This window comes from Brienomyrus brachyistius, unplaced genomic scaffold (genome assembly GCF_023856365.1).
Source record: "Brienomyrus brachyistius isolate T26 unplaced genomic scaffold, BBRACH_0.4 scaffold58, whole genome shotgun sequence".
Taxonomy (NCBI): domain Eukaryota; kingdom Metazoa; phylum Chordata; class Actinopteri; order Osteoglossiformes; family Mormyridae; genus Brienomyrus; species Brienomyrus brachyistius.
The window spans coordinates 567,064-594,765 of record NW_026042333.1 but is presented as its reverse complement, the minus strand read 5'-3'; the positions used below and the strand labels follow the sequence as shown (position 1 = coordinate 594,765).

The window sequence follows — 27,702 nt, the reverse complement described above, 5'->3', positions numbered from 1 at the left end:
TCCGTTCGGACGGGGGGGGGGGGGGGGGCGCGCGGTAGCGCCGGGGAGGCGGTGCGTGCGTCACTTCCGCCCAGGGACTCGTGCAGAGTTCCTTTTTTTTCTCTCTCTTTTTCTTGTTTGATGTCGTTCACTGGACGAGGCCTGGTGGTGATTACGGCTGGGGCAGCCCGGGACAAGGGGGGGGTCGAAGCAGCACAGCCGGGGAGGGAAGGAGACAGAGCGGAAAGCGAGGAGCGGCGCGCCCGTGGATGTTGTGATTCGGCCTCTGCAGCAACCTCGGCCGGACGTGAAGAGGAGTGAAGGAAAGCCCCGAGGTACACCGCCAGCGGAACCGGGAGGGGGGGAGCACGGCCACGGCGGGGTGGCCCGGGGGGTCTGTGTCGGGCGTGCGTGGGGCTGCGGCGCCCCGCCGGAGACGGGGCTCTGCGATGCCGTGACCATGACCGTGAGCCTCCGCAACTCGGCCGCCGGATAACAGACCCAGGTTTTCTGCACCGACTGTGGGCGCCGGGGGGTCTGACCCAGCTCACGGCGGCCGGCGGTGTCATTAGACCTTAGCCGCGGTCTCCGCGGTACCTTGGTCCTGCTGCCCCGAGTCGCTTCCTCCATTATCTACGTTGGTGCTTTTTTTTAGCGTTGGTATTAAAATAACCCCCGCAAAAGGTTTTCTTTCCGCGCGAATCCATCCCGGCTTCCGAGGTGCCCGTCGGCCGGGGAGACCGCTACGCTGGCCGGCGGATTGCAGCTGCAGGGGCCGGCATCTGTCTGCCTTATAAAAACGGGAAAAGTCGCTTTAGCTGCTTGGCATCACCCCGTCGTTATTATCTACATTATTAAACTACAGACTTTTACTATTAATAATAATAATAATAATAATAATAATAATAATAATCTCGTTCCATATTGTACTTTAGTTGTGAACGTTTAGGTTGATTGTGCCATTATATATTATAACGTTTCCAATATTAGTGAATTCTCTGAAGATGTGCATAAAGACAGGCGGCGAGGAACTTAGGAAACTAGCAGAATTACTTAATTTATAATTGTCTTTGTTTTATTTTGACTCGGGACACATCCACAGCGACTGATGAAGACCAGAAAGTGTCATTTCATGTAAATGTTTATTATTATTATTATTATTATTATTATTTATTTGTTTATTTATTTGTTTAAATCTACGTTTACATTACCGTGATCGTGCCCGAATCGGTTAGAAGTAACTTTCCATTTTAAGGTGTTTAATGAGACGAAATATAACAGGATTGAAATTAAATCCTTTAACACCAGTCCTACAAATTAGGAAAGTGTGAAATGAATCTGGCGCCGTTTCTCTCTCTCTCTCCTGCCGCTTTCTGACAGCTTTGCTAAAACGCTTTTCCTCTTACAGGTAAAAGTTATTGTTATTGCGCTATTGTCAAAAAGCAGAACAAAATCGCAGTTAACGTCAAAACCTATTTCGTAAAAAAAACTAACGATGTGTAGAGAAGTCTCTTTATGGGGAATGAATTAGAGTAATGTATTCTGAAGTGAGAGATTGTTAGTATTAAGGTTAATTAAACGCGAGGAAGAAGTGTTTTTTGAACCGTTATGTGATATCTTAATTCCTGAATGTCCTTATTTTCCTTTTGCGTCACCTTTGGTTGCGTCATGTAAGATAAATAATCCAGAAGGACTGGGATCCCCAGAGCGGTCTGCCGGGTTTGGTGTGATGAACTGTCTCACTCACAGACCGGCTGGTTATTCAGAGCCAAAACCTTTCTGATTTTTATGCCTGATTAGAGAATTAACCTGTAGAAACTGTCTCCTGGTGTCACTGAGTGAATATATGTTGATGTATCCTGCAGTTACCACCGTTGACCAGCAGGGGCCATAGAGGTTAAGGATTTGCAGGCTGACATAGAAACATTTCCTTCTAACAACCTGTTAAACCTAGTGGTACGAAAGACTTCAGAGCCCCAGTGCGATTAGCCTGTGCTGTCAATCGCTAACAAGCTTAATCTAGTTGGGAATCTGTAGGGTTTTTTTCAGCTTGAGTACAAAACAAGGTGGATGTTGATGTTTTTTAAAAGAGAAAAAACCTCGATCAGGGCTACTCTAGTAACTCACTGCTTTCCATGGCTTTGGCTAATTTCACATCTCAGTGTCTGAAAGGCATCAGATAAAAACAGCCATAAAGGTATATTACCTAAATTAAGCATTAACATATTAGCCCTTTTGCGTGTAGAGTAAAAGGTGCTGGATTTTCTTTTGTTGTGAAGGTTGAAACGCGTAGACCACAATTGAAACGCTTCATTTTGGACGTACGACTCCAGAGATATCTCAGAACTGGTGGAGTGGGCCGTTCTGCTTTGGAAGCTTTTGCTGTCCTGAAGAGGTTTATGCATCGCACCTCTGTTTGTCAGGAGTTCAGGAGGCTGGGGTGCCGTGATTTTGAGTGCATTCTGGTGTCTGTGGCAGCGGTCAAGCTGGGGGAACGTGATTTTCACCTAACAAGGACTGGTGAATGTTTTTATTTTCTTATTCGATATTTCTTGGCCTTTCCTTCTGCTTTAAGTAACACATTATTAGTTGGTTGTCTCCTGTTCACCTGTTGGTTGTCATCCTTTCGGCCGCAGTGTCCAGCATCGAGTCTATTTTCCCCTTAATAAATTAGAACGGAGTGTAGCCTTGTTCCCATTGGGCGCGGTTCTCTGATTGGCTGCCGATTGGCTGATACAGAAATTGCGATGTTCTGTTCTACAAAAAAGAACACCCGACCCGCAAACAAACCATGCAAATTTATCCGAATACCGAGATCTACAGATATCAGCCAGTGGCAAATCTAGATTTAGGTTAACGCTCTTATACTAAAATTATGATTTTGCCCCAATCACCTTCATTCTCGTCTTGGTATTCCCTCGTGGTAGGTTGGTGACCCAGACATGTTGATGCTGATGACATGTGGTGTCCATGGTAATCCAGTAGAAATGTGGCTTGGGCCTTCATGTGGTATAGGGAGGACTATTAAGTTTGGCAGCCCAGAAGATTGGAAGAGAGTTGCGATCACTGCCATTCGTCGCCTCCATCCATGAGAGGGGCTCCGGTGCTGTTGGGGACCAGTTTAGGGATTGGAATCAAGAGGGACAGTGAATAGGGACCGGGCCTAGTTAGGGACAGCTCGCCTGTCTTGGTTTTAACTGCTGCGATGCTTTGGCTGAGCGACGACTTTAGCAATACAACCTCACGTTCATACATTATTATATGTTGTGAGCCAGTGTGGACTGAAGTGTCGGCCAAATTCTGAGAGTGGTGTCAACAAGACAGATGTTTGGTCCGATTTGGCATGAAAACCTCAGTCTGGCAGGACTGCTTACACACGCAGCGAGCTCAGCCTTTGGGTTTTTCGGCTCTGTGCGTCGGTTGCCTGTAAACGGCATATTTGCCGCGTCAGTGTTATGAGAGATCGTGTTGACAAGGTGAAATCAATTCTCAATCACAAACATTCTTGTGGTGTATGATTCCTGTCAGGGGAGCAGATGCTTTCGGTCTGCGAAAATCCCCGTGCCGAGCTGGAACGCAGTAATCAGTCAGTCATCAGCTGATGGCTTGAAATGGCAGTGGTTCGGGGTGAGTCAAATAACAACCGAAAGGCGGAGCGGGGCGCCAACGTCGCTGCTGAAACCGGACTCGCAGCCGAGAGCAGCCTTCTGTCTGAGGAGGTGTCGGCCATCCCTTTGCGGTGGCCAGCCTAGCCCCAGGCCGGTGGCTCTCTGCGAACCTGCAGCACTCGTTAAACATCGGGGATGGACGACGGGAACGATCAGATCGCCTTGAGTTCCCCCTCTCCTCATCACCCGAGCTGCCGTGTCTGCTGTATTTCTGGCTCCTCCCACATCTCGACCCCGCACAGACTCGAAACCCCAGACGATCCGAGGTTCCCTGTCGGTAGGGGGAGGGGTGGTTGGTAGCATAGGGGTGCGCAGCTTTCATAGAGTCCTCTGTTAATTGTGGAAGCCTTTTTGACTGAAGTGTTTCTCCTGAACGCTGCTGAGCAGAGGTGGGGGTGGGGTCCGAGGGTGATGCGTAGGATGAGATGTCGCTGCTTTGGTATTGGTACTAGGGCATAGTTTGGGTGTTTTTCCGACACTGGCGCTAAAACGATACCCTTAAAACTGTGCTGTTCCCAAAACGGTTGTTGAATCAGGTCATTGACACGAATTAAAGGCCAAACGAAGGTCGACGACATTGAAGATCGGCTTTTTTTATTTCTAGGGCAAATTTGAACCTTGAATGAAACGATTTGGCTTAAATGTACAATAAATACGAAAGAGTTAGCCCACACTGTTGAGCACAGTGCATCCCTCTGCCTTTCAGTGTGTCCAGTGCAATGCCGGATGCGTCATTAAATTTGAGACCCCCCCCCCCCTTTACACGCATTTGCTTTTAAAGCACATCCCAGTGTCGGAATCCTTGCCAATGAAATGCAGCCACACTTTACACAGCAGTTACTTAGTGTTCAGTTTGTCTGTAGGTCATTCAACTGGCTTCCTGTATGGCAGTGCACTCCTGTCCGGCAGCTGGTCAGCCACGCCGTCACAAGGATGGGATTCGGTCAGGAGTATTCCGGCATGAGTCCATGGCGGGTGGGGTAGGATTGGGCCCGGCTGGTGGTCTGTGTGCGCGCGCCATCCAGGGCTACCGCCCAGTGAACCGTCACAAGTACAAAAACGGGAGTCTTTCCTGCACTGGACACTAAGCAGGCCCCCCCTCCCATCTTTAGCCCTCTTGTACTGTCACACGCTCTCACTTTGTCCTCTCCCTCCCTGTTTTCACTGCCCCCCCCCCCCCCACTGCTTGTGATTTATCTGCTTTGGTGTCCCTGACCTGGACAATGACCGGTTGTTTTAAGCGTAGTAGCCCACAATTTCCCTGAATAACCCTACGCTCCTCTCTGCACAGCGCCTCCTCCTGGTAGAACGGGGAAGTGGCCAAAGCAGGTGATGCGGTGTGACAGGATATGTGAATGAAGATGGCATATTCCTCAACGTGTGAGATCGAACGAGAGAGCAGGGCCTCCTCTTCCTCCCTGGAGAGCAGGGCCTCCTCTTCCCTCTGCTCCCTCTGCTTTGTCTGTTGCTCACACCCCCTGTTTATTTTCTTCTCTATCCCCCCTCCCTCCTCCTCCTCCACCCCCAGGTTCCCAGGTGTCGTCACGCCCTGTCCGTGCTAAAGCTCTCCTTGACGTGCGCCCCCCCCCACCCTGCCACGACAGCGCCGTCCCCATTAACCTCCCCCACCCCCTCCCCCAGCGCCGCCCCCCGATACTCCCTGCCCAAGCATGAACGACGTTACCGTGGTGAAAGAAGGGTGGCTTCACAAGCGAGGTAAGGAGGACGGAAAATCATGCACGCCCCCCCCACCCTGTCGAAAGGGTCAGATTGCGTTACCCACCTGCAGCCAGTTTATCAATATTTGCTTTTATAGTTTCATCACTGGGACAGAAATAAACATTACTGTCATTATTACACAGCAAAATCCAGTGTTTTACTGTACGTCGGTGATCTGGTGTTTGACCAGACCTTTCTCACAGCATAGAAATGTAAAAGCTGCTGTTTCCCTGACTGGTCTGTGGGGGGCGTCATTCCCGCCCCGCACAGGTGAGTACATCAAGACCTGGAGGCCACGGTACTTCATCCTGAAGAGCGATGGCTGCTTCATCGGCTACAAGGAGCGGCCTGAGACGTCGGACCACAGTCTCCCCCCTCTCAACAACTTCTCGGTGGCAGGTAGGGTCCGCGGAGGCCGGGGTTTTCCCCGACATCGCAGCGCCGTGGGTGGGGGCTACCTGGCGTCCTGCTCTCGCTCATGCCGACTCCCGCTTCCAGAGTGCCAGTTGATGAAGACGGAGAGGCCCAAACCGAACACCTTCGTGATCCGGTGCCTGCAGTGGACCACGGTCATCGAGCGCACCTTCCACGTGGAGAGCAATGAGGAGCGGTGAGGGACGGGGGGGGCCGCGGGGGGTGTGGTGACAGGAGCTCGAGCGTCGGCTCTGTCCGCGCGACGCCACTCGGCAGCTCCTCATGCCCCTCCGTGACTCTCGAGGTAACATCTCCCGTGGTCTCTGTCCAGGGAAGAGTGGATGAAGGCCATCCAGACCGTGGCCAACGGCCTGAAGATGCGCGAGGAGGAGGAAGCGATGGATTTCCGCTTTAGCAGCGACGGCAGCGGCTTGGAGGAGATGGAAGTGACCATGTCCAAGTCGCGCAGCAAAGTGGTCAGTGCCGCTCACCCCGCCGGGGGCTGCCTGCCCACCACTCTTCCCCCTCTGTCTTTTGATTCATCTTGTCAGTAAATGAGTCGGCAAATCTGAGTGACCTCACGTGACCCGAACGGTCATGCAGAGGAGGCTTAGCATGTTAGCTCTCTTCGCTGCTCATGCTTGTGTGACCGTACACACTCCGCTTTGACCTTGGGGGCAAAATGGCCGCCTCTCTCATTCCTTTGGTTAATCATTTTCCACGCCCCCCCCCCCCTCCCTCTGCTCCCAGACCATGAATGACTTTGACTACCTGAAGTTGCTGGGTAAAGGCACCTTCGGCAAGGTGATCCTGGTGAAGGAGAAGGCCACGGGTGTGTACTACGCCATGAAGATCCTGCGCAAGGAAGTCATCATCGCCAAGGTGGGCGCTGCCCTTTGTGATGGACCTCTCGTTGTCTGCGATTAAGCAGCATTATACAACACTTGTCTCTCTCTCTCCCCCCCCCCCCCCCCCGCCATCCTTGTTGCTGATCCCATGTTCAGTACATATTGTAGAATGGAACGTACCATCCGGAGGCAGAGAGGTCGGCTTCTTTAGCGTGGACTGGCTGTGTTGCTGCCTGCCTCCTACACCATGACTCTGTCAGCTAACCTCGGCATACGTGCCCCCACTCCCTTTCTCCCTCCCTCCCCAGGATGAAGTGGCACACACCGTGACTGAGAGCCGGGTGTTACAGAATACCAGGCACCCTTTCCTCACTGTGAGTATGCAAGGGTGGAAGCTCAGGACCCAGGGGATTCCGAAGAAAATGCTGTGGTCATACTTAAGTATTCAGAAGACTGACCTAGGGGGGGGCAGACATAACACTGGTCCAATGTGGTGACAGGGGGCACTGTTTGTGCTGGTTTTTGACTCTTGGCCACACCTAGCTGTTTAACCCGCGTCTCTCGACCATAGATGGTTACTGTCATGTTGACACCGTGCTGCTGTACTGTTTCAGACACTAAAGTACGCCTTTCAGACCCACGACCGCCTCTGCTTTGTGATGGAGTACGCCAATGGAGGAGAGGTAAGCGGGCGGTAAAAGGCAGCCTCTCCCCACCAGAGGGCGCTGGCTGCGATGAGTTCCATCTGCAGCACGTGTGAAAATAAGCAGGCAGCTGGAGTCTTCCAGTGATTTTGGTTAAAAGAAAAAACTTTAGAATGCATTCCTATTTGTGAAAACCTCTTCATGTGCATTTGCTAGAAGGAAACCTTCGAATTCAAGTACAGTAGTATTAATCAGCTAGTGTTGGGCGGTATACCGGTTCGTACCGAAAAACGTTTTTTATTATATGATTATTATATGAATTTTTCTTATTCCGCAATACTGGTTTAAATAGCCTACGCAATGTTTGGAAAGTGGCGCAGCTGGAAACTGTTTAGGGGGGGGGACCTTTTTCACTGCTGCACTGCTAAAAATTTACCGCGAAAGATCAGAAACGGAAGATATAGCTGACACCAGAGTTGAAAATAGTGAGACACCGAGGTTGTCAAAAAATCAATTCTCGGATACAAATTTTTTATATCGATTAGTATCTAATTACTCATTTTCACCATTATTGATACCAACAGTGCGGTTTTCGCCTCATTCGCCGCAATTCACACAGCACCACTTCAGCGCAGGCGAGCACACACGCGTACACACTTGCGCAGCCCCTCCGCTGATCGACTCACAAGGTGCTTTAGTGGAGAGAAAAAACCGCAAAAGTGCCATTTGGAAGTATTTTACAGACGAGCATGGAAAGGCTAAGGATGTCGATAAGCCTCTATGCTAACAGTGCTACAAAGTTGTGACGACGAAGTCAAGTAGCACGTCGAACTTGGCGACGCACCTTAAAGACCGACATCCCGGTGTTTGAGAAATTCCGTGAGGTCAGTGACGCTCGCGTCCTAGCAACACTGAACTATTAAACACTTATCAAAAATGTTAACTTGGCCGGGGCACGCCTTAACATTAGCCGTTTATCTATAAACAGTTAGCTAACAAACACATTAGCCGTATGTTATTAAGGTAGCGGATAGGCGCAATGGATAATAATAAAATAATATAGTTAATGTGGGAACAGTGCAAAAGCGTAAAACGAAAATGTGTCCTGTAAAATCCTGTAAAATGTACTTTAAAAAAAATACTGTCGTTTACCGTGAAACCGATATAACTTTAAAAAATACCATGATATACCGTTTTTGATCATACCGCCCAGCTCTTTAATCAGACCTAATTGCTCCGCACTTAATTATGTTAATTGTGACTGGCTGATCAAGGAAACTATGCACTCTTGGCTGTAGGAATAGAAGTGATGTCCCTAACAGATTCATTTAAATATGATTTGTACTGTGAAATCTCTGTTCTGTCGTCCAACTGATTATGGCTGTTTTTTTTTTTTTTTTTAACCAAGATCGCTAGGCTTTGGCCATCAGGCGCTTGATGTGTATGCAGTCAGGTCCATGTCGGTGTTCCTCTCTCTCCATAGTTGTTCTTTCACCTTTCCCGGGAGCGCGTCTTCACCGAGGACCGGGCGCGATTCTACGGCGCCGAGATCGTGTCCGCGCTGGAGTACCTGCACTCGCGAGATGTGGTCTACAGGGATCTCAAGGTGAGGGTCTTGGGTCAAAACCAGCTGGGCTTGCAGATGGGATGCGGTCCGAGTTCTGCGTTCACGGAAGAGACTCCAAAGCAGACAGACATACGCATGCCTTCATCTGCCGTGGTCTGCTTCGGATTTCCCGGTAGCTGGAGAACCTTATGCTAGACAAGGATGGCCACATCAAGATTACGGACTTCGGCCTGTGCAAGGAAGGCATCACCGACGGTGCCACCATGAAGACCTTCTGCGGCACCCCCGAGTACCTGGCCCCCGAGGTACTGCCCTTCCGAATGCTAAACATATTCCCGTGCTATAGGTCTTCAGTGTTGGAGTATGTTTCCTTTGGTCCACAACCTCTTGTCTTTGTTCTACCCAAGGTGCTGGAGGACAATGACTATGGCCGGGCAGTGGACTGGTGGGGGCTGGGCGTGGTCATGTACGAGATGATGTGCGGCCGGCTGCCCTTCTACAACCAGGACCACGAGCGGCTATTCGAACTCATCCTCATGGAGGAGATTCGCTTCCCCAGGAACCTGTCTCCTGAGGCCAAGGCGCTTCTGGCTGGGTTGCTCAAAAAGGACCCCAAGCAGAGGTGGGGCTCCATGCTACTGATGGTGATGGTACTGGTGGTGGTGGTGGGGGGGGGGGTTTGGGGGGGGGTGTGCTACGGAGGCTCATAGTGCTGATTTGCAGGCTTGGAGGAGGGACTGACGACGCTAAGGAAGTGATGACCCACAGATTCTTCAGCTCCATCAACTGGCAGGATGTTCTCCAGAAGAAGGTGAGGAGTGTTCATGCAGAGCTTCAGGGGCGTCTGTCGGTCAGGAGTGCAGAGCTCCTCAGAGCCGGGCAAATTGAGAGTTAAGCCCCGGCAACCACTGGGTGTCACTGGCTGCTGTGACTGGCTCATCGTCTGACTCTCTGTTTTGATTGGCTGTCTCAGCTGACCCCGCCCTTCAAGCCCCAGGTGACGTCGGAGACGGACACCCGTTACTTTGATGACGAGTTCACAGCACAGACCATCACGCTCACACCTCCGGACAAGTGTGAGTAAAGTGCGGCGTCTGCACAGGGGCGTCGTCATGTCTGCGCATGCCTCGGTGTTTTCAGATGGGCACGTGCAGGCACATGCGTAAATGCGCATCGGGAGCTGAGCAGGCGAGTCTTCACATCTGCGTATGCCCCGATGCATGTCTCTTTGCCCAAACACGGCTGCGCATATGTCTAATCACCTGTCTCCGCCTACCTCTCCGCACATCTGTGCGCGTTTGTCTTCGTCTGCCCGTGCTCGTCTCTTGCGCATCTACCCATCCATGTCTGTTCCGGTATCCGCACTTCGGGCATCTCTTTATCTGCGCAGGTGTGTGATCCATTGTTTTCCCTGCCTTCCTTTTGAAATCTCTCTGACCATTTTTTTTGTCCGTGCCACTGCAGATGACAGCCTGGACTGCGAGGAGTCGGACCACTTCCCGCAGTTCTCGTACTCGGCCAGCATACGCGAGTGACGGCTTCCAGCTCCGCCTCTCGCTCCCTCTCACTCCCACACACGCGCGCACACACAGCTGCAGGCCCGACCTCAGGAGCAACACGTGCCTTCGTCAGCCACCGGCCTTCTCCTGTCCACCAGCACCCCACGCGCTCGACGCGAAACGACGGCGCCTCGCGCTCACGATTTTCAAGAAGCAAATTTTTCGGAAAGAAAGAATTTTAAACCTTTTTCTGCTTTCACTCATTGACATGGTTTTAAAAGCCATATTTATGTGATTTTTTTCCCCCCCTAAAGGTGCTCTTTGTAGAACTGTTACCGATACTTTGGACTCGGTGCTGATGGTCTGTGTCAACTGTGGACAGATTAGAACAGATTGGCCGTTAAATAAATAAACCACACAAACTGAAGACTGGAAATAATTGTAGATATTTTTGGGGGCTGGGAGGGAGCCGTCCATCTTTTGGGCTGCTGACACTTGGGCAAAAAAAGGACAATGCCGTTTCACCCAGACTCATTTCAGCCATTTTGAATGTAAAAGAATCTCAAATGTTGTTGTTTTTTGGCCCTTAGATGGTTGCTGTTACCATGGAATGTTCCAGAACTCAATTCACAGTTACGAACATTGTGCATATATTATTATTTTTTTGTCTTGTTGAAGCAGTATGCGGAGAGATGTGTACATCACCTGGGGCTTGACAGTAGCGTGTAGACTCACACTTCTGACCGTTTCAATTATAGACGAGCCATATGCTTCACTCTCTGGGGGGGGGGGGGTCACACGTGTACCCCCACGGTGCTGCTCCTGTGTTGTCTAGGACGAGGCAGGACCTCCGGCTTATTGTAAACATCACAATGACAGTTTGGTTTTCTTGTTGTTGCCTTTTAAAATATTTCAATGCTTTGTAACTTTTATAAATTTAGGTCTACACCCCTCCCCAGTCCTTTGTATCCCATGATACTTTGGAAGGTAATGCTCAAAAAAAAATTTATAAATGTATATTAAAAACGTTTGTTGTGTTGATTTTTCTAGGTTTGATGTATTATTAGCAGAGTGATGAGATGGTTGTGTGGGTGGCAGCGTGTAGCTCAGTGGGCTAAGCTTATGTGCAATCGGAAGGTTGCTGGTTTGAGCCCAGCCTCAGCACATCTGTGGGTCCTTCAGCAGGGCCCTTAACCCCCAGATCCCTGGGTGCTGCTATAGGTGTCCGTCCTTCACAGGCAGCTTGCTGTCATCTATAGAGAGCAAGTTCAGGGAGGCGTAAAGAGGAATTCCTGAAAGTGATCAATAAAGTCCCAATTATTATTATGGGGATTTTGAGCCATTTCTCTTACAGAACAGTGTCACTGTGTGATGCTGGTGGAGGAAAACGTTTCCTGACTCGCTCCTCCAAAACACCCCAGTAATATTCAGCTCTGGTACCTGTGCAGGTCATGGGAGATGTTTAGCTTCACTTTCATGCTCATCAAACCACTCTGTCCGCAGTCTTGCTTTGGGTATCGGTGCATTATCATCCTGATACACGGCACCACCTTCAGGTTACAGTGGTGACATTGCAGCCCAAACCATCACTGATCTTCCCCCATGCTGCACTCTGGGTACACAGCAGTTTTGCAGGGTTTCTCCACACTAACTCTCATCAGAGAACAATACATTTCACTACAACTTTATAACTTTGTACTGTTGGCATCATTGAAACAGATGTGTTTTGGATACAAGCCAGATTAGTACCTAGACAGCCCTTTTGGACAGCTTCCAATGCGTCCAGTTACTCTGTTGGATGTGGTCCGTCATTTTTAGTGGTATGCGGACATTACCCTGGATGCTGTCGCACTCCATAAACCACCAAAACTTGCTGTCCTGGCCACATGCACCAGCAAGGTGCGCACCAGCAATCTGTCCTCTTTTGAACTCTGACATGTCTACCATCATGTTCTGTTGGCAGCAATATTTTTCATCTGCCCGTGCTCCACTCTGGCGTATCTGTCTAACCCATCCATGTCTATGCCAGTATCTACACTTGCCTCATCTCCATGCATGTCTTTAAGGCCTATCGCTCTGCTAATTCAACCTTCCACCCTCTGCTCTTACCAATGGAGCGTGCAATCAATGGAGAGTAGCCACCAGCCAGCGCATAAATAGCCGTGAAACCTCAAACACTATTCACCAGTGTTTCGGTCCCGTTGTCCAGCCCTTGCAGATTACAGCCTTCGAAAGGAGGTTTAATGGTCAGCAGCCCTGTCTCCAATTCGGTCACGTCTTTGTGTATCTTTAAAAAAATGGACTGTTTAGTTTATTTCAGCATTTTATTTTTTTAAAATAATCAGGGTACAAATTCCTTCCATGCCAATGGATTTTTACTGATTTCTTTTATAACAGAGCAATACGATATTGCACTTTGGCACACAAACAGCGGGTCATTAGTCAGTCTTAATATTTAGTTAGAATTTACCACAGTCAGATCATATTAAAACACCCAATTCCCACATGAGGAATAAGTAGTAGAACATAAGCACAGGCTGAATTAGGGTAAGCAGTACACTGTACCACACTGTACTATGAGCTCTAACAGAAGCAAGACTGCAGCTAGCAGTGTATCTGCATGAAGCAGTTTAGTACAAGCTTAAGGCCCATTTTTAAATACTGTACATTAGTGCTTGAGCCAGTTATGCAATTAAGTAGATTCCCCCCTAACCCCCACCATCCCCATGATGCATACCAACATCCTCCAGCCTGTCGCTTAAAAGGACCAAAGACTCAGGCCACTTACTCATGGCAGCCTTTGGTAACCTCCATAACAGGAACAGAAGCCTGGCACCCACAGTGGGGGGAGGGGCTAACTGGGCATCTGTCAATCATTGCCAGATAAGCCAATCGGAAATGACTTAACCAAAACACTGAGCACCAAGCACCCTCAAAGTGGGTTATGAGGCCTCTGTTTAACCATCGGTCCTGCTTAGAACTGCAGCAGGATGAGAAAAATAAATAAAAACTTGGTGACTAAATATGGCACAATTGTTAAATATAGTGCCTCCATGACAGCAGAAGCCACACTACATACTGTTTGCAGCCTCAGGTGCCACTCACACCAAAGCTGGCCTCTGATTGGTCCCCCCTCTCTCAGAGGCCCGCCTCTTTGGGCTGGTACAGCTGATCGTCCGGCAGGGCGGGGTTGTGGCGGTAGATGTAGGCGCTAACATCCCCGACGGCGTCGTCCAGCCGCGCCAGCTCGGCGAGAGAAGCCACGCACGGGTCGTGCTCCGCCAGCATGGCCGGAAGCCGCGCGGACTGCCGCTGGATCCGGCACGAGCGACGCACCGGCGTCAGGAACTTCAGGTCCTTGATGGTGCTTTGGCGGCGGGGGACGCTGCCCGGAGTTGCGTCCTGCTGGATCCTCCTCTTCACACTGGGGAGGGGTGCAAAAAAAATATCATCTCAACTGTCAGCAGTGCAATATTAAGCAGCAAGCCGGTAGGCAAAGTCGAGCTTTGTCATTACAACCACGTACAGGACAGAGCAAAACAAAACAACATTCTTCCTAGAGCCATGATGAAACACTCCTGACTGGATGGACATTACGTTGCTAATGAAGTACATACATTTGGGATGAAGTACACAATGCAAATCAATAATTTATAGGGAGTACAGATTACTACCTGCTCTGCCTGGCCAAAAGATAAGTTTCATTTCATTGGACCACATTAATCTTTGATCATAGTGCATAATCAACATGTTTCCACATGGTCATGCAACAATTCAGCATTGTTTTTCATCCAGATTTGCACTCATTCCTTGTCGCGATCTTGTATCGATGACAGGCGAGTTGAACCACTCCATAGTCGTCTTCAGCACATCTCAAAGACTTTCAATGGGGTTTAGGTCAAGACTCTGTGGTGGCCAATTCATGTGTGAAAGTGACTCCTCGTGATCTCTGAACCACTCTTTCACAGTTTGAGCCTGATGAATCATCCTGGAATATGCCCATGCCATTAGGAAAGAAAAAAACCCATTGATGGGATAACCTGCCCATTCAGGAGCTCAGCTGACTTAACTTCATTGCTGCATAACATGGCCGAGTTGTGGTAATGATCCAATCACTGGCTCTTAAGTACTTGCTCATTTAAATTCAAGCAGTGACATTTTTTGGCCAGACAGTGTATACTTACTACCTAACATAAGAGACATGCCAGATTAGACAAACAGTAAACAGGCACACTGCATAACACTGGGGAATTAGCGCACTGTCCTTGTTATAAGTATGGCAGATGTATCCCGCTGTAAAGGCGAGCGCTGACCTCTGCAGGTAGGGTGTGGTCCTCACGCTGTATCTCAACACTGATGCTCCCTCCACCTCCTTCCCAACTTCATCATCCTGCTCCAGCTCCTCTTCACACTCCTCCTTCACTGGGATGTCCTCCTCCTCTCTGTTCCCCTCCATCTCGTCCAATTTATCCTCTCCGACGTCCTCCTCACTGTTGCCACGGTCTCCTGAATCTACAAAGCACAGAGGTGATCAACCTCGCATCCATCGCTGACAGTGCGACTCATTAAGCCACGCCCCACTCGCACCCGTCTCCGGCGACCTACTCGCATCGGACGCTGAAGCCACTTCCATGGCCTCCATAGCAGTGCAGAGATTAATCACCAGCTAACGGGTGAGAAGAGCAACATCGTTAAATACGTCACACTTAAGACTCCCTGACCAAAGCAAAATTAAATCGAGAGGTTCTTACATCATCCATTCGGATTTCCGGGTCCACGGACAGCTCCAAGTCCGAGCTGTCCAGCAAGTCCAAAGTAGTGTTCAGCAGGTCCGGCTTGGGTGAGGTCGGTCTCTCAGGTTCTGACCCGAGGTCAGACACAGATTCCCCGGCAGGTAAGAGGTCCAATCCTGGCTGGACCATAGGCTGAAGTTGCAAGTTCGAATCCGGCTTTCCCGCAACAGTCTGGGGCTGGGAGTCAGCTCTGGGCTTTGGGTGCGGTTTGGTCGCAGGTTTCGAAATGGCTGCGGTGGGCAACGCGGCCGGGGGCCTTTTCAGGGTCTTCCCCTTGGCGGCCAGCCACACTGAGAGCTTGGCTCTGATGTAGCAGGAAAGATTTTACACCATTTAACGCAGGAACATAAACACACAGCAGAGCAAATAAGGACACCAACACCAACACCCAAAACAGGATGCGATTGACAGTAGCAGATGTAATGCGCATTTTTATATACATTTATTTTTAGTAACTTCAGACGAATTGTGCCAAAAACAACTCACCTTCTTTCCTCCGCGGTTTCCGTGGTAACCCGGTACTGGCTCATGGTACTGGCGCTCGGAGGCTTTGGGGCTCTTTTCTCTGTTGCTGCCACCCCTGGAGGCCTGGGCTTGACACTCAGAATCGGCTCCTTCCTCCTTAGAGTGCCAGGCGCCTTGCTGGAGCCTGGTCTGGCCAGGGCACCTACAGCCGGCCCCTTCGATGAGGACTCTAGGCGAGGAGCTGGCCGCTGAGGCTTGGGGGCAGCTGGCTTTGGAATCGTGTTCCCTGTGTTCTTGTTGGCTGGGGGTTGAGGTGGCTTGTGTGGTACCGATTTGGATCTGGGGGGCAGAGCCATTTTCTGCACTTGGGGCTTTGCGGGCACTGCAGCAGCTGTGGACATGGCTCTCGCCCTGGTCAAATTCCCTGACTTTGTGACGGCTGCCGTTGGTGCCATCGGCCTTGCGGGGCCTTTAGCCTCTGCCTCACTGTCGCCACCAGCTGGCTTCCAAAAGGAGCTCACCTTAGACTGAACCACCCGGCCCTTATAGGTGCCTGGGATGGGCTTGGGTGGGCCGGCAGCATGGGGCTTGACAACCTCTGCAACCAGCTTCTTCTGCTGCACTGCTTGCTGGGAAAGGAAGGCCTGGCTGATGGTCCGGCGCTTCTCATTGGACGGCTGAGCTGCTGGCCCCGCCCTCGGCTCATTCTGCTGCTCAATCAGGGTCTTGGTGGCCCTGAGGGTGGCTCCCTCATTTTTCTTACTGGCTTTGGCCAGTCCGCGTGCCTCCACACCTGCTTTCCTGTTCTTAAGCGTCGGCTGGGTTGTTGATCTATTGCCTTCCGTTGCTGGTTCAGTGTTCTCTTTATCCTGCGTTTTCACAAACCACGACATTACAGAATTGCGCAAACATAGTAAATTTACCCATTATATAATATACAAAAAACGTACCTTTTTAGTGTTCATTTTCCTTCGCATTACCGGATCCATTACTCTGGGTGACTGACCGCCTCTGACCTGCCAGACAGCAGCGTTTTTATACACTGAAGCTGGACACGATCAAACCAAAATATCGATTAAAAACGTCCGATAAACAATAACCGAGACGCTTAAATAGCTCGAAGTTGACAGAAGTTAAACATAACGACAACAATAAACTGTCAGAGAAAAACTAAGAGTAAACAAATAGCATTAGTATTAGCAAACGAGCTATGTACCACGTTGTCATTAGCGAGCTACGTTGGTTAACATGCGCTGCAGCTTATTTACTTTACAGGCTGTGTTGTTAGCGCCTTACCTGTATATTTCTGTAAAATCGGCGGTAACGTAGCCTCTGCAGTTCCGCCCTGTTACTCTGCAGCCCGACCGGCCGGACTGAGCCGTTTCAGTGCCGAGGACGAACGACGCTGTTCGACTTTGGCGCTGGAGACTCGGTCTCTAATTGGCTCGTCGTGCTGCTATGAAACTCAAACGAGCCAATCAGAGCGCGCGACTGTGTGCCTTAGGTCAATAATCCGGTAAAATGACCGACCGTAATAAAAAAAGAAAGGCGTATGAATTTCGAACCAAAATAAGACTCATTTTATTCCGGTTACAACGTTTTGGATCAGGGTGTGTCAAATAATTCCACTTAGGCTTTGGTCACATGTTTGTGTTGCCCTGTACACACCGAAGGTGAAATTAACAGTTCCTGTGTCTGTCCTGTGTGTGCTCCTTAATTACTAACCGCATTTCAACATCTGGCATATTGGCCAGGGTGTACCCCAACCTGTCCTGTGCTGCATCTAGTATTACAAGGCTGTCGAGTTTCATCAATAGTTTGGAGTAAGATCAGATCAGTAGTTGCTAACTTTGGCCAACCGGCTGGCGTGAGACAATCTGCACACATACACACGTATTTACATATGTGTAACAGTTTTATTACCTTGCCAATAGTCTGTAAGGTCTGCAAACAGCCCCAACACTTTTGATGCAGACAATTTTAGGTTTATAATGGAATAGTATAGATTTGCCGTAAGCTTTCTTGCCGTGAGCGTTTGAGTGTGAAAGCGTGTCACGCCAGATGCATGAGTTGACAACCGTGCAATAGGGTGACATGGATAAGTCTTTGCATCTACACCTGCAAATCAGAGTGTTGTTTTCGCTGACATCGATAATAACCACTTACCCATACTGACTAACAGTTTACCGACTTTCAGAACATTTATTAGCGTCCTAATAAAGATTAATAAAAATACCGAGTATATTTAGATGTTCCACTAGAGGGCGCTCTGCGGCCTCGCTCTCCGTTTCTGCTTCTCTGTTATGATCTTCATGTGATCGAAATAGGAAGTGAACGCAGTCGGGCACTCTGGCTATATGCTCCAAGGATTTTGACATTAAAAACGGCCCATACATGAAAAGGAAGGGTAATTCGTGTCTGATAGCAGTAGCGATGGGTGTAGTCTTTCTGGTAATGGTGGTGTTTTACGGGACCATCAGTCCTCAGGTGAGTACCTACATTACCGCAGCGATCTGCCGTAAAGAATAAACATACAAACAAATAATATACACATATGTCTTGCACGCAACGTGCGTGCTGTATAATCTTATTAGCCTGTGTGATTTACGTATAAGAATTTGTCCGGTTTTGTCAGTCTCCCAATTGTCAGTCTCCTATTCTAGTTGAGCATTTCTGATTTTTGTTCTCTTGAATAGTAACAGATTATTTTTTGGTTGCATATGCAGCTATGGGTAGCTGCCGACCGTAGCAGTGTTTTTATTAAGAACAGGAACAAAAATGGGTGTGTACAGAGGGCAGCGACGGTACGAAATGTTGCGATGCTTTAACCGTTTTATATACGCGGTATGTTAAAAATAACCTCCGATCTGAAGATTATCCAGAGTGAAGAAAAAAGCAGAATTAAAGCTAGCTCTGTGTGTGTGTGTGTGTGTGTGTGTGTGTGTGTGTGTGTGTGTGTGGGTGCTGCTTTGTACCCTCGCCTACACGCCTATCCGCAGCCCAGCGCCGCCGCCCCCAACACAGACTACCGGCTGCTGGGGAAGCCGCTGTACAAGCTGGATATCTCCTGGCCCAAATACACAGAACATTTCACCGGAGAGGTGTTCGGGGTGGCCGTGAACCAGGTGGCCGGCCTGGTGTACGTCGCACAAGTAAGGAGCGCTCCGGCATTTCGTCAGTGCATCCATATCAAGCAGGACACACCTCAGGGCTGCGGTGGTCACTGTCACTAGCGACACAGCTAGTTTGAAAGTAGCAGCTTAGTACATTGTCTTTGCAGCCAGTAGATGAAAATGCTCACATTCATAATTGAATATGGGCAGTATTATCATAAGATCTGAAACCAGGGGGAGCTGGTTTGTTGGATAGCTGGATGTTTGCTGAGACAGCGAGCCCTTCCTTTGCAGAGGGGCGAGAATGTGCCCAAAGTGCTGGTGTTCTCCACGGATGGAGACTTCCTGCAGGCTTGGAACACCAGCACGCTGGAGATGCCTCATGGGATCTTCTTGAGCAATGCGTCCAGTAATCCCACTGTGTGGATCACGGACGTGGGGAATGGTGAGGGACCGGCCTCAGGCATGGTCGATTTTTAACAGCTGTGCCCTAAACACAAACGAGACCATAATCATAACCCCGCTGTTGTAACACACTGTGTGTCCAGTACATACTTTCTGAGTTATAGTCTGCTATATGTATTAGGTATCTATTCCTAGTACATTAGATTAACGTAGATTCTGCAAAGGGTGGTCCAGCAGTCAGCCTGTTTGACAGCGCCATGTTCCCCCTTCCCACTGCAGGCCCCTTCGGACATACCATCAAGCAATATTCGCCCTCGGGGAAGCTGCTGCAGGTGCTGGGCACAGCGGGGGAGGCGGGGTCCGCTGTGTCCCCACTGCAGTTTGACCAGCCGGCTGAGATCTTTGTCCATAGCTCGGGGGACATCTACATCGTGGACGGGGATGGGGGCCTGAACAACAGGCTAATAAAGCTGTCCAAGGGTAAGAACAGCGGCACCACCTGATCGCCATTGCAAATAATACACAATAATAGTAATAAAATACCCTGTGACTGACGACTCACTCCACCACCATCCCAACCCGCAGACCTGCAGGTTCAGTGGATGCACGGCGAGAAGGGGGCCGGTCTCGGTCAGTTCTACATCCCCCACAGTGTCACCGTCGACTCCTACCAGAGGGTGCGTTACAAAAGCAGATCAGATGGGGGAGGGTCATCTTTTCCCACCTCATCTTAATCAGTGTCTCGACCAGATGACTCACTCCACCTGTTCCACATGCATCAATCAACCAATGAGAATCGCAGTTTGTTCAGTCAGCCAATCAGCCGTCTTTCCCTCCCAGGTGTGGGTGGCCGACCGTGGGAACAAGCGCATCCAGGTGTTCAACTCGCTGACAGGTGATTGGCTGGGCTCGTGGGGAAGCTGCTTCTTGGAGGATGCCCCCTACTCCGTCCGGTACGATCATGTGACCTCTGTCCTCATAAGCAGATGAAATCCAAACAAAATCATGTCCATATTTGACTGACTCATTCATAAGACAGATGTTTACCTAAACTCGAGCAAATAAACTCTTTTTAGGAGGTTATGTCCCTCGCTATTTAGGAGTTTATATTTTTATGATAATTTTCTGAGGCAAAAGTGTGAATTTCGTTTTTTACAATGAAAAAAATTGCACGTGTCTCAGCCCGCGCTGCCTAAAAATGCTGTCCGTGACCAAACAAAAGGCGTTCGGATAACTTTGCTTTGTGAAATATCTGACTGTCCATGGAACCAATTTCATCGTTTTTATAACATGTCTATGGGAAAATACGATAATTTGGTGCGATTCCGCTCATGAAGCTCAGAACTTCCTGTACTCTCCATACCTTCAGTCCTGACCGTCATCTGGTGGATGATGTCACCTCACCGTTTTCTGACTCCTCCCCTCCGCAGGCTCACGCCAGATCAGAAGTACTTTGTGGTCGTGCAGCTGAACACCAATCAGATTTCGCTCCTGGAGGCACCGCCGGTGGGCGTGATTGGTCAGTGCCGGGTGGCCAGCGTCATCCAGCTGGCAGAGGACATCAAACCGCACCTGGTGGACCTGGATCTGAAGACGGGGGCCCTGTACGTGGCCGAGATCGGGGCCCAGCAGGCACAGAAGTTCACCCCCTTCACCTTGGGGGGTGGCTTCCTGTAAATGGACAGGGTTTGGGGGGGGGGGGGCTGCCACGCTCCGCTATTGGAGGAGAAGAAACAATTCATGTGACTTTTCAGAGGAGATCACAGTCTGTGGGATCTTTAATCTGCAAAAATAAGGAAACGACGCCTTATTACCCACATCGTTTACATGAAGGATAGGTCAAAAAAGGAAATTGGGGGGCGGGCTCTGTGGGCCTGCCACAATCTGTAATTCGTCGGACTCGCCGTCATTCAAACTGGCTGCCATTATTTGCCCAGTTCCATGGCTTGCTTGGAAATGAACCTCCATAACAGTAAAAGCATGGATAATCTCTAACACGAAACCCCAGTGTCAGTGTTTTGGGCCCCGAAACGGAAAAGAAGATGAAAATACTGTGCGTTTGTCTTGAAATGGGAATGATATGGATTTTTGTGAAGAATCTAATTGCGCTACTTGAAGATAAGAGTTCAGAGTATGAATTGTAAATCCTTAATATATCTTGCCATCTGTCTGAACAAATGAATGATCTCTGATTGTGTCAGGGGCTTCTGTCGTAGATGTATGGGTTCTCATGCATCTGCTGGGGTACAACTTGCTGTTTCAATACTCAATTGTCTTTACTGATATCCAAGTCAACCTGCAGGTTCCCATTATGCATAAATCCTCGACTGTAATGCGACTGCTCCACATCGCTAAATAAAAGAACTCTGTAAAAGAAAAAAAAAAAACCGGCGTGTTACGCAGATCCGCCACCAGGTGGCGGAAGAGATCGTCGGTTGCATTGAACCGCGTCCTGGTTACCTCAGAAGTACGGCAAGAACTTTACACACATTCATCGCGGTGGAAGGTGCTCGGCTGGTTTAACAGCGCGCAAAGATGCTGCAATTCAAGACCCTTCCCTTTATATTATGTGACGGTACTCTGCGATTGCTGAGTATTAACTGCTGTTCAAAATTGCAAACAGTTCAATCAACTCTGAAGTGCAATTCGGTGATTATTTATAGTATTTGCTGATTCCCCATTTATTTTATGTAATGTCTAAGTCATCCCCTCCAGAGTCTAGTCCCTGTTCTCCAGGGCCCCTGCCTTCCAGACCAGGGTAAGCAGGTGGATGGATGGAATTTATAAGAGAATAAAGTTGATAGGTATGTTCATCTTTCAGAATATAAATTTTACATATTAGTTTCTTTGGCATTTTAGTGGGGATTAATTTTCCCGTGGCGACACGGTGGTGCAGTGGTTTGCATTGTTACCTCACACCTCTGGATCCTGCGTTTGAGTCTCCACCATGACCCCATGTGTCTGGAGTTTACATGTTCTTCCTGTGTCATCGTGGGATTTCCTCTGGGTTTCCCCCTATAGTCTAAAACATGCTGAAGCCAAATTACCCATAGGTGTGTGTGTGTGGGTGAGTGTGCTCTGCGATGGGTTGGTGCTCCATCCTGGGTTGTTCTCTGCCTTGTGTCAGTAGCTTCCAGGACAGACTCTGTGTCCCTGAATAAGATAAGTGGTTACAGAAAATGAATTGATTTTCCCTGAAATACAGAACCGCGAGGTGTTCCCTCTGGGTTTACAACATCACCACCCCCGACTCTCTTCAAAGTAGCATCTTTACTAACAGCCTCGCTACCAAAATGCTCACACCTCGTGCCAGTGTTCCAATTGCACTATGCAGGTGAGTCCCGCCAGAAGCCTGAAGACCACTTAGAAATACAAGCCTACATGTTATATTCTGAGTGCCTCACCGCCTGATGAGTAACAGAAAGAAAATGTCGTGTTCGTTAAAAAACAGAACTATGCTCACAAATTCTCTGGTTTCAAATATAAACCCGTAAGACACACGCATTCCGCTATTATTCCACTCCTCTGTAAAAAGGGAGAACCGGATCCACACACAAAGGAAGACGTTTCTTTCTAAACATTAGGCTAGTATTATTCTCCCTGCTGGAATTCCGTTTTTTCTTTCAACTTTCAGGTTTGTAAAGCTCACAAAAAAGCCCCGCTCTGAGCTCAGCAATGAACTCCGCTGTGAATTATATCGACTAACATCCAACGATTCAAACAGCGCCATGAATATCATGCTGAAGAAAAAAATATATATCTTAATTTTCATTACGTAACGCGTCACGGGAGCAAAGAAACAGATCAGAGCGCGGATACAATGGCGGTGAGGAGGACTAAGGGAGCATTAAGATTTAATGTGGTTATTAAGGCGGCTAGGGAACAACAAACTCACTTTGTAAAGGAAGCAGCCAGCCTCAGATAAATTAACAGCCTAGAAAAATCAAAGAACTCGTACACAATGAAATTAGCACTTAAAAGGCTGCCCTCTTTCTCCTGCGAATCTGTAACTCGAGTTACTATGGGATTGCAGTTAGAAAAATAAAGCCTCCAAATTAATACTACAGCCGACTTAGCGAGCCTCGTTTCTTTCTTGTGTTACTATGCAGCGCCAAGGATAAAAGGCTGCATTCGCTTGCGCTGGCCAATTCCAAGTCGTTATTTGTCGGCAATACCAACTTTCTCCACCAGGTGGCAGCTCAGTTTTTGGAGATTTCACTGGATGGAGCGTTCAGACTAATTCGGTTCAACTCAGTTAATTTTTAATATAGCGTCCTTCACACCACAGTGCCCAACAAAGCTATAACTGTCTGAAATGTGGTGCCTTAATGCCACCGAAGTCATGTGACAGTTTCATCCAATGAAAAGCAACGAACAATTCCGATCACATCAGAGTTACGCGTCAGCTCAAGCTGGTCTCGATGATGAAAATCAATAACAAGGAAAAATGATGAGTCTCTCATCGAGTATGACTGCTTCGTGCACGTGCTGGTACCAGGCCCAATACTCAAAATCCCCCTTGCGGTTAATTATGCATACAGACTGAAAAACTGTCCCCAGAACTTCCCAAAATGCCACGATGTGTGCAGCCTTTCTCTCCAGTTCTGGATGGAAACAGGTGACACTGTTCTGCCCTTTTGATAACATATTCCTTTGAAGACAAAGGAGGCAGGTTGAGCTCGTAAACGTCTGTCAGGAGATGGATTAGAGATGCACATATTTAAACGACTTCCTGAACAGCACGGCTGAAAACGGTGTTTGTGCAGCAGAGACAGTATCTCTCCCCTCGCAGAGGCTTTGTTTGGCTGACAGGCGCTAAGTGCTTTGCGTGTCTCTGTTTGGAGTCTTTTTTTTTAGATGCATGGAACTTTGCGGTCCGTATGACAGCGATGCACGTTTAAATCACAATGTGGCTTTAGGAGGATGTCCTGCCCGGCAGGGTTGGCCCCTCCCAATATAAAGTCCACACGTGTGCAGCACCCGTGTCCCTGCAGGGTTTCAGTCCTTCTTTCTGACTGAGTGCAAGCAGCCAGCAACATGCTGTATATAAATAACTTCTCAAAGTCTGAGCAGCCCGATCTTTTTCCTCGCTACTCCTTCACCTACAGATACGAAACCAAAAAGTGAAGCTCCACCTTGCAATACATTCATGCTTTTCTTGCTCTTTCCACGCTCAGAAGCCCAGGTTACTACACCGAAAATAGGGGCCCAGTAGATCAACACCCCGCCCCCCGCCCCTGGGGAAGGAGCAGGGAGGGGCGAAGCTATATAAATACTTCCCAAAAAACCCACACGATAATTATGCTCGTATGGAAAGTACTCATTTATTTGGAAAACCTGGATCTTAAAAACACATGTGGTCTCCAGCACTGTGATGTGGATTTAAGCGTAGAGCCAAACGGGCAGGCTGCTCCCCCCCTCTTTATCTAAACGGCGGCCTCACAAGTGTCAGGCAGCCCCGAGGTTCCTCTCTCGCGTCCCGATCCTGGGTCACCCAGACACATCTGTCTGCTCCAGCAGTGAACAATACTCGTGTTTTAGTGTACCCGTTTTACGTCATCTTTCATTGCTGAACCCCAGTTCCAATAGTAACAACACAAGCAGGACTATAGAGGACAGTAAAAATCCCCAGGATACATCGGTTGCATCCTCGCGGAAGGAGACCGATCCCATGGTTCATTTAGAATTAGCGATCAGTGGTCATTGTTGACACACCACAGCACAGAACATGCGTCCCAAGTGCGTTATGGGGAGGCAAGTTAGCAAGAACGATCTTGCCAAGACTACAAGTACGATCTTTCTGTTCTTGGTATTGAGATTCAGCCATGGTTTTCCATCCATGCTTAATGAAAAAAAAAAACATATTTATGACATGTATATTATAATCAGAATAATTTTATTATCCTTGAGAGAACTGCTTAACTCTTGGGCTGGTGCATAAAATAGGCCTAGAATATTTTGAAAATTATTTCACTTTTATTTGGCTTTTTCCCCGCGCAGAAAATAATACTCGGCGATATTATCCATCTTCAATTTAGATAACGATCAACGTCAATGGAACCAATGAAAAACTAAAGCGCAAACGCATATTCAATCTTGTTCGTGGCATTACTTCTGCCAACGCGTAGTTTCACCCGGCTATTCTCCCCGCCTTAATCGGGGCTTTGAATTTGAAATGGAGCCGGGATCGACCTACTTCTCGCCCGTATTCATGAGAGAGAAGGCGGCTTGATTTCAGACCGTGTGCCGCATGTGTCTGTGCAGTTAATTGAAGGCAGAGGCAGGAATGACATTCAAAGCCAGGGCTGGGGGGAAGCGGGCGCCGGGGGAGATGCAAGCCGGGCTGCCAGCTTGCCAGTCCCCGGAGTCCGGATGACGACTCCAAAAGGGATGATCGGGGTTATGGAAAAATCAGACATCGATGCGCGGTCAGTGAAGTCTAGTTTGAAAGCAACCCAGAAAATATGAGCCAAAGGAATCTCCCCGGGAACGTGTCCCCAAAATAAATTCAAAAGAGAAAGAAGGCGGGCAAAAACTTTAAATATATTCCTTTTATTCCGTTTCAGAGATACTGTTCATAATTACGGGCAACTGTTCCAGGGCGCCCTCTCGTGGCTGGTTTGGAAATGCCCGCCTTTTGTGTCTGATAATGAATTAAACACAGAACGCAATGACCGGTAACCAGAAGCGCAGCGAGAGGACAGGCAGGGCAGGCAATGGCCTGAGGTCCCGAGCTGGGAGGGGGCCCCCCGAGGGCGGCCGATTACAGGGTACATTGCAAAGACAAATCTTCTTTATCTGTGTATTCCGTTTTTCACAAAAGTGAAAATAAAGCGACATCGTTTATTAAATTCTCTTTGTTGATATTATTAATTTACAGTAAAATAAAGGTCATACCATGCCGGGGGAGGGGGAGTGGGGGGCATGGTAAAAAGAGGCTAGAATCGGTACATTTCTTTGCACTTACGTGAGTACAAGTAGTTTTTAATATTTCACACCATTCGTAGTGCACTCCACTAAACACGCGGCGCTGTGGGCGGGTATAGCTCCCTTTCCACTTAATTCACACTGCGCCTTTTCTACAGAGATGCGCAAACGGCAAAAAAGTAAGACCTACAGTTATTAGTGTAACCGCAGGGGGCGGCAAGTCGCAGGGGTAATTTACTACATTTCAAATCTGTACACTCCAAACGTCTCCTGGTAGAAGCCTGAAGCTGAATTGCAGTTATAAGTTGTAAGTTATGGGACATTTGGATTTTAAATATGTGCTACAGCATATAAGCCTAACGCTTGAGCTAACGCTAATGTTATCATACCCTGCCGGCAACCATGCACTGTACACAGTCACAATATTACTAGCAAATGGGGGGCGGTTATACGAATGTTTACACACTGAGGGTAAGGGGGGATTCTTAAATTATTCCGTTTAAATTGATACAAGATTTATATAATACTCCCTAATGTATAGCACTTCATTATGCTCAATCTTCTCCTTAGGCAAAGAAAATATTAGTCCACACGATTTAGGTAGACCTACTACAGCAAGTTAAGGACGCGATGCTTTTCCTAAAATAAAAGACATTGAAATTTCGCTGTTGAGGAACTATGGAAAACCAACATGCTTTAGTGTTTTAATAAATGCGTTACACTTGTCTTTTAATAAAAATCAACGGACGAATGTGTTCAGCTTTAAAAGTTAAAAAGATACCCAAACAGGATCAGCATTTATAGACAGTTTGGTGTGGGGCGTATTTTTTTTTTATTTCTATCATTTAGTGAAATGTGATCGTCTAAACAATGGCATCTCTGTATTTAAACAAGGCAGCCGGTGCGGGTCTGATATCAAACCAGAGGTCCGTGTAACGATATAACCAAAATGCGATGGTAGGTATGTCGGCTACAATATTAAAGGTGAGTCACAGGCATTAAAACGATCGTTTTCTGCTGACTTGTCCGATGTAAGATTAAAACTGTCACAGTTGGGGTACCTGGTCTGCAGCAACAGCGCGTGGCTCCGACCCGGATTCGTCAGGCCGTCTTTGTCCCACTTTGCATGGTGGGGAAGAAAGACGAGGCAATGAGGTAAATCACTAAAGCACGTGAAAGGTGTGCAAATTGGCAGGGAAACCGGAGCATTTCCACTGGGAAGGATACGTAAAGGATTCGGCTCCACGTGTTTTACTAATGAACTCCCCAGATTGCCGCTCGAAAAAGGGGTGAATCTCAATGTCCTCTGAATATAGACTATGCCGTGTAGGCTGCATTGTACTTAGTAATGGATGAATTTACATGTTCAAACCCCAGGTGTCCTGGGTGCGAATTTTCGTTTTACAGGGTGGTTCGGGGGGCTCATTAATATTCATAAGTATTCTGTTCACAGACCAATGAGGTAGCGTTACCCTCATGAATATTACTTAGTACCCCGATCCACTCTTTAAAATGAAAATCCGCGTTGTTCATGAAAAACTGAGAAACAGGATTCAGAGGAAGCGTATATACCCTCTCAGAAATTTCGATTTATAGTTCAACACATTAAACAGACAGTAAGACATACAGAGGCTTCGTATACGAAGATTGCTGAAACCCGG

At 48.4% G+C, this 27,702-nt stretch overlaps 3 protein-coding genes across 4 annotated transcripts; 2 read left to right on the top strand and 1 right to left on the bottom strand.

The window, feature by feature from the left end:
* Positions 1-52: 52 nt before the first annotated feature.
* Positions 53-11,379, top strand: LOC125724931 (RAC-beta serine/threonine-protein kinase-like). Its single transcript, XM_049001410.1, has 14 exons — positions 53-314; positions 5,289-5,363; positions 5,637-5,765; positions 5,865-5,976; positions 6,112-6,256; positions 6,531-6,662; positions 6,937-7,002; positions 7,243-7,311; positions 8,756-8,878; positions 9,016-9,144; positions 9,247-9,461; positions 9,563-9,650; positions 9,813-9,915; positions 10,304-11,379. The coding sequence occupies exons 2-14, from the start codon at positions 5,318-5,320 to the stop codon at positions 10,372-10,374; spliced, it is 1,428 nt and encodes a 475-aa protein (XP_048857367.1). The 5' UTR covers positions 53-314; positions 5,289-5,317; the 3' UTR covers positions 10,375-11,379.
* Positions 11,380-12,643: 1,264 nt separating this feature from the next.
* Positions 12,644-17,030, bottom strand: si:ch211-266i6.3 (cytoskeleton-associated protein 2). Of its 2 annotated transcripts, none has more exons than XM_049001408.1 (7): positions 16,893-17,030; positions 16,547-16,644; positions 15,618-16,465; positions 15,090-15,435; positions 14,944-15,004; positions 14,652-14,850; positions 12,644-13,762 (listed from the first exon to the last, which is right to left on the bottom strand). In XM_049001408.1, the coding sequence occupies exons 2-7, from the start codon at positions 16,583-16,585 to the stop codon at positions 13,477-13,479; spliced, it is 1,779 nt and encodes a 592-aa protein (XP_048857365.1). In that variant the 5' UTR covers positions 16,586-16,644; positions 16,893-17,030; the 3' UTR covers positions 12,644-13,476. The 2 variants fall into 2 exon arrangements, with proteins under 2 accessions (XP_048857365.1, XP_048857366.1); XM_049001409.1 differs by having other exon boundaries at positions 16,547-16,612; positions 16,893-17,029.
* An 851-nt stretch (positions 17,031-17,881) lies between these two features.
* On the top strand, positions 17,882-21,501 carry LOC125724936 (NHL repeat-containing protein 3-like). The gene is made up of 7 exons (XM_049001418.1): positions 17,882-18,083; positions 18,596-18,748; positions 19,004-19,154; positions 19,394-19,594; positions 19,700-19,791; positions 19,955-20,067; positions 20,545-21,501. Exons 1-7 carry the CDS (start codon positions 17,991-17,993, stop codon positions 20,789-20,791), a joined length of 1,050 nt encoding a protein of 349 aa, XP_048857375.1. The 5' UTR covers positions 17,882-17,990; the 3' UTR covers positions 20,792-21,501.
* Positions 21,502-27,702: the final 6,201 nt, after the last annotated feature.

What these genes read in the sequence shown, in the direction of transcription:
- si:ch211-266i6.3 (XM_049001408.1), bottom strand. Translation starts at nt 16,585, where the DNA reads ATGGATCCGGTAATGCGAAGGAAAATGAACACTAAAAAG. An exon ending in GGAAAATGAACACTAAAAAG is followed by an intron (nt 16,466 to 16,546) that starts GTACGTTTTTTG and finishes GTGAAAACGCAG; the next exon opens with GATAAAGAGAACACTGAACC. An exon ending in CGGAAATCCGAATGGATGAT is followed by an intron (nt 15,005 to 15,089) that starts GTAAGAACCTCT and finishes CTCACCCGTTAG; the next exon opens with CTGGTGATTAATCTCTGCAC.
- LOC125724931 (XM_049001410.1), top strand. Translation starts at nt 5,318, where the DNA reads ATGAACGACGTTACCGTGGTGAAAGAAGGGTGGCTTCACAAGCGAG. An exon ending in CAACAACTTCTCGGTGGCAG is followed by an intron (nt 5,766 to 5,864) that starts GTAGGGTCCGCG and finishes TCCCGCTTCCAG; the next exon opens with AGTGCCAGTTGATGAAGACG. An exon ending in CCGAGTACCTGGCCCCCGAG is followed by an intron (nt 9,145 to 9,246) that starts GTACTGCCCTTC and finishes GTTCTACCCAAG; the next exon opens with GTGCTGGAGGACAATGACTA.
- LOC125724936 (XM_049001418.1), top strand. Translation starts at nt 17,991, where the DNA reads ATGAAAAGGAAGGGTAATTCGTGTCTGATAGCAGTAGCGATGGGTGTA. An exon ending in GCTAATAAAGCTGTCCAAGG is followed by an intron (nt 19,595 to 19,699) that starts GTAAGAACAGCG and finishes CCCAACCCGCAG; the next exon opens with ACCTGCAGGTTCAGTGGATG. An exon ending in CCGTCGACTCCTACCAGAGG is followed by an intron (nt 19,792 to 19,954) that starts GTGCGTTACAAA and finishes TTTCCCTCCCAG; the next exon opens with GTGTGGGTGGCCGACCGTGG.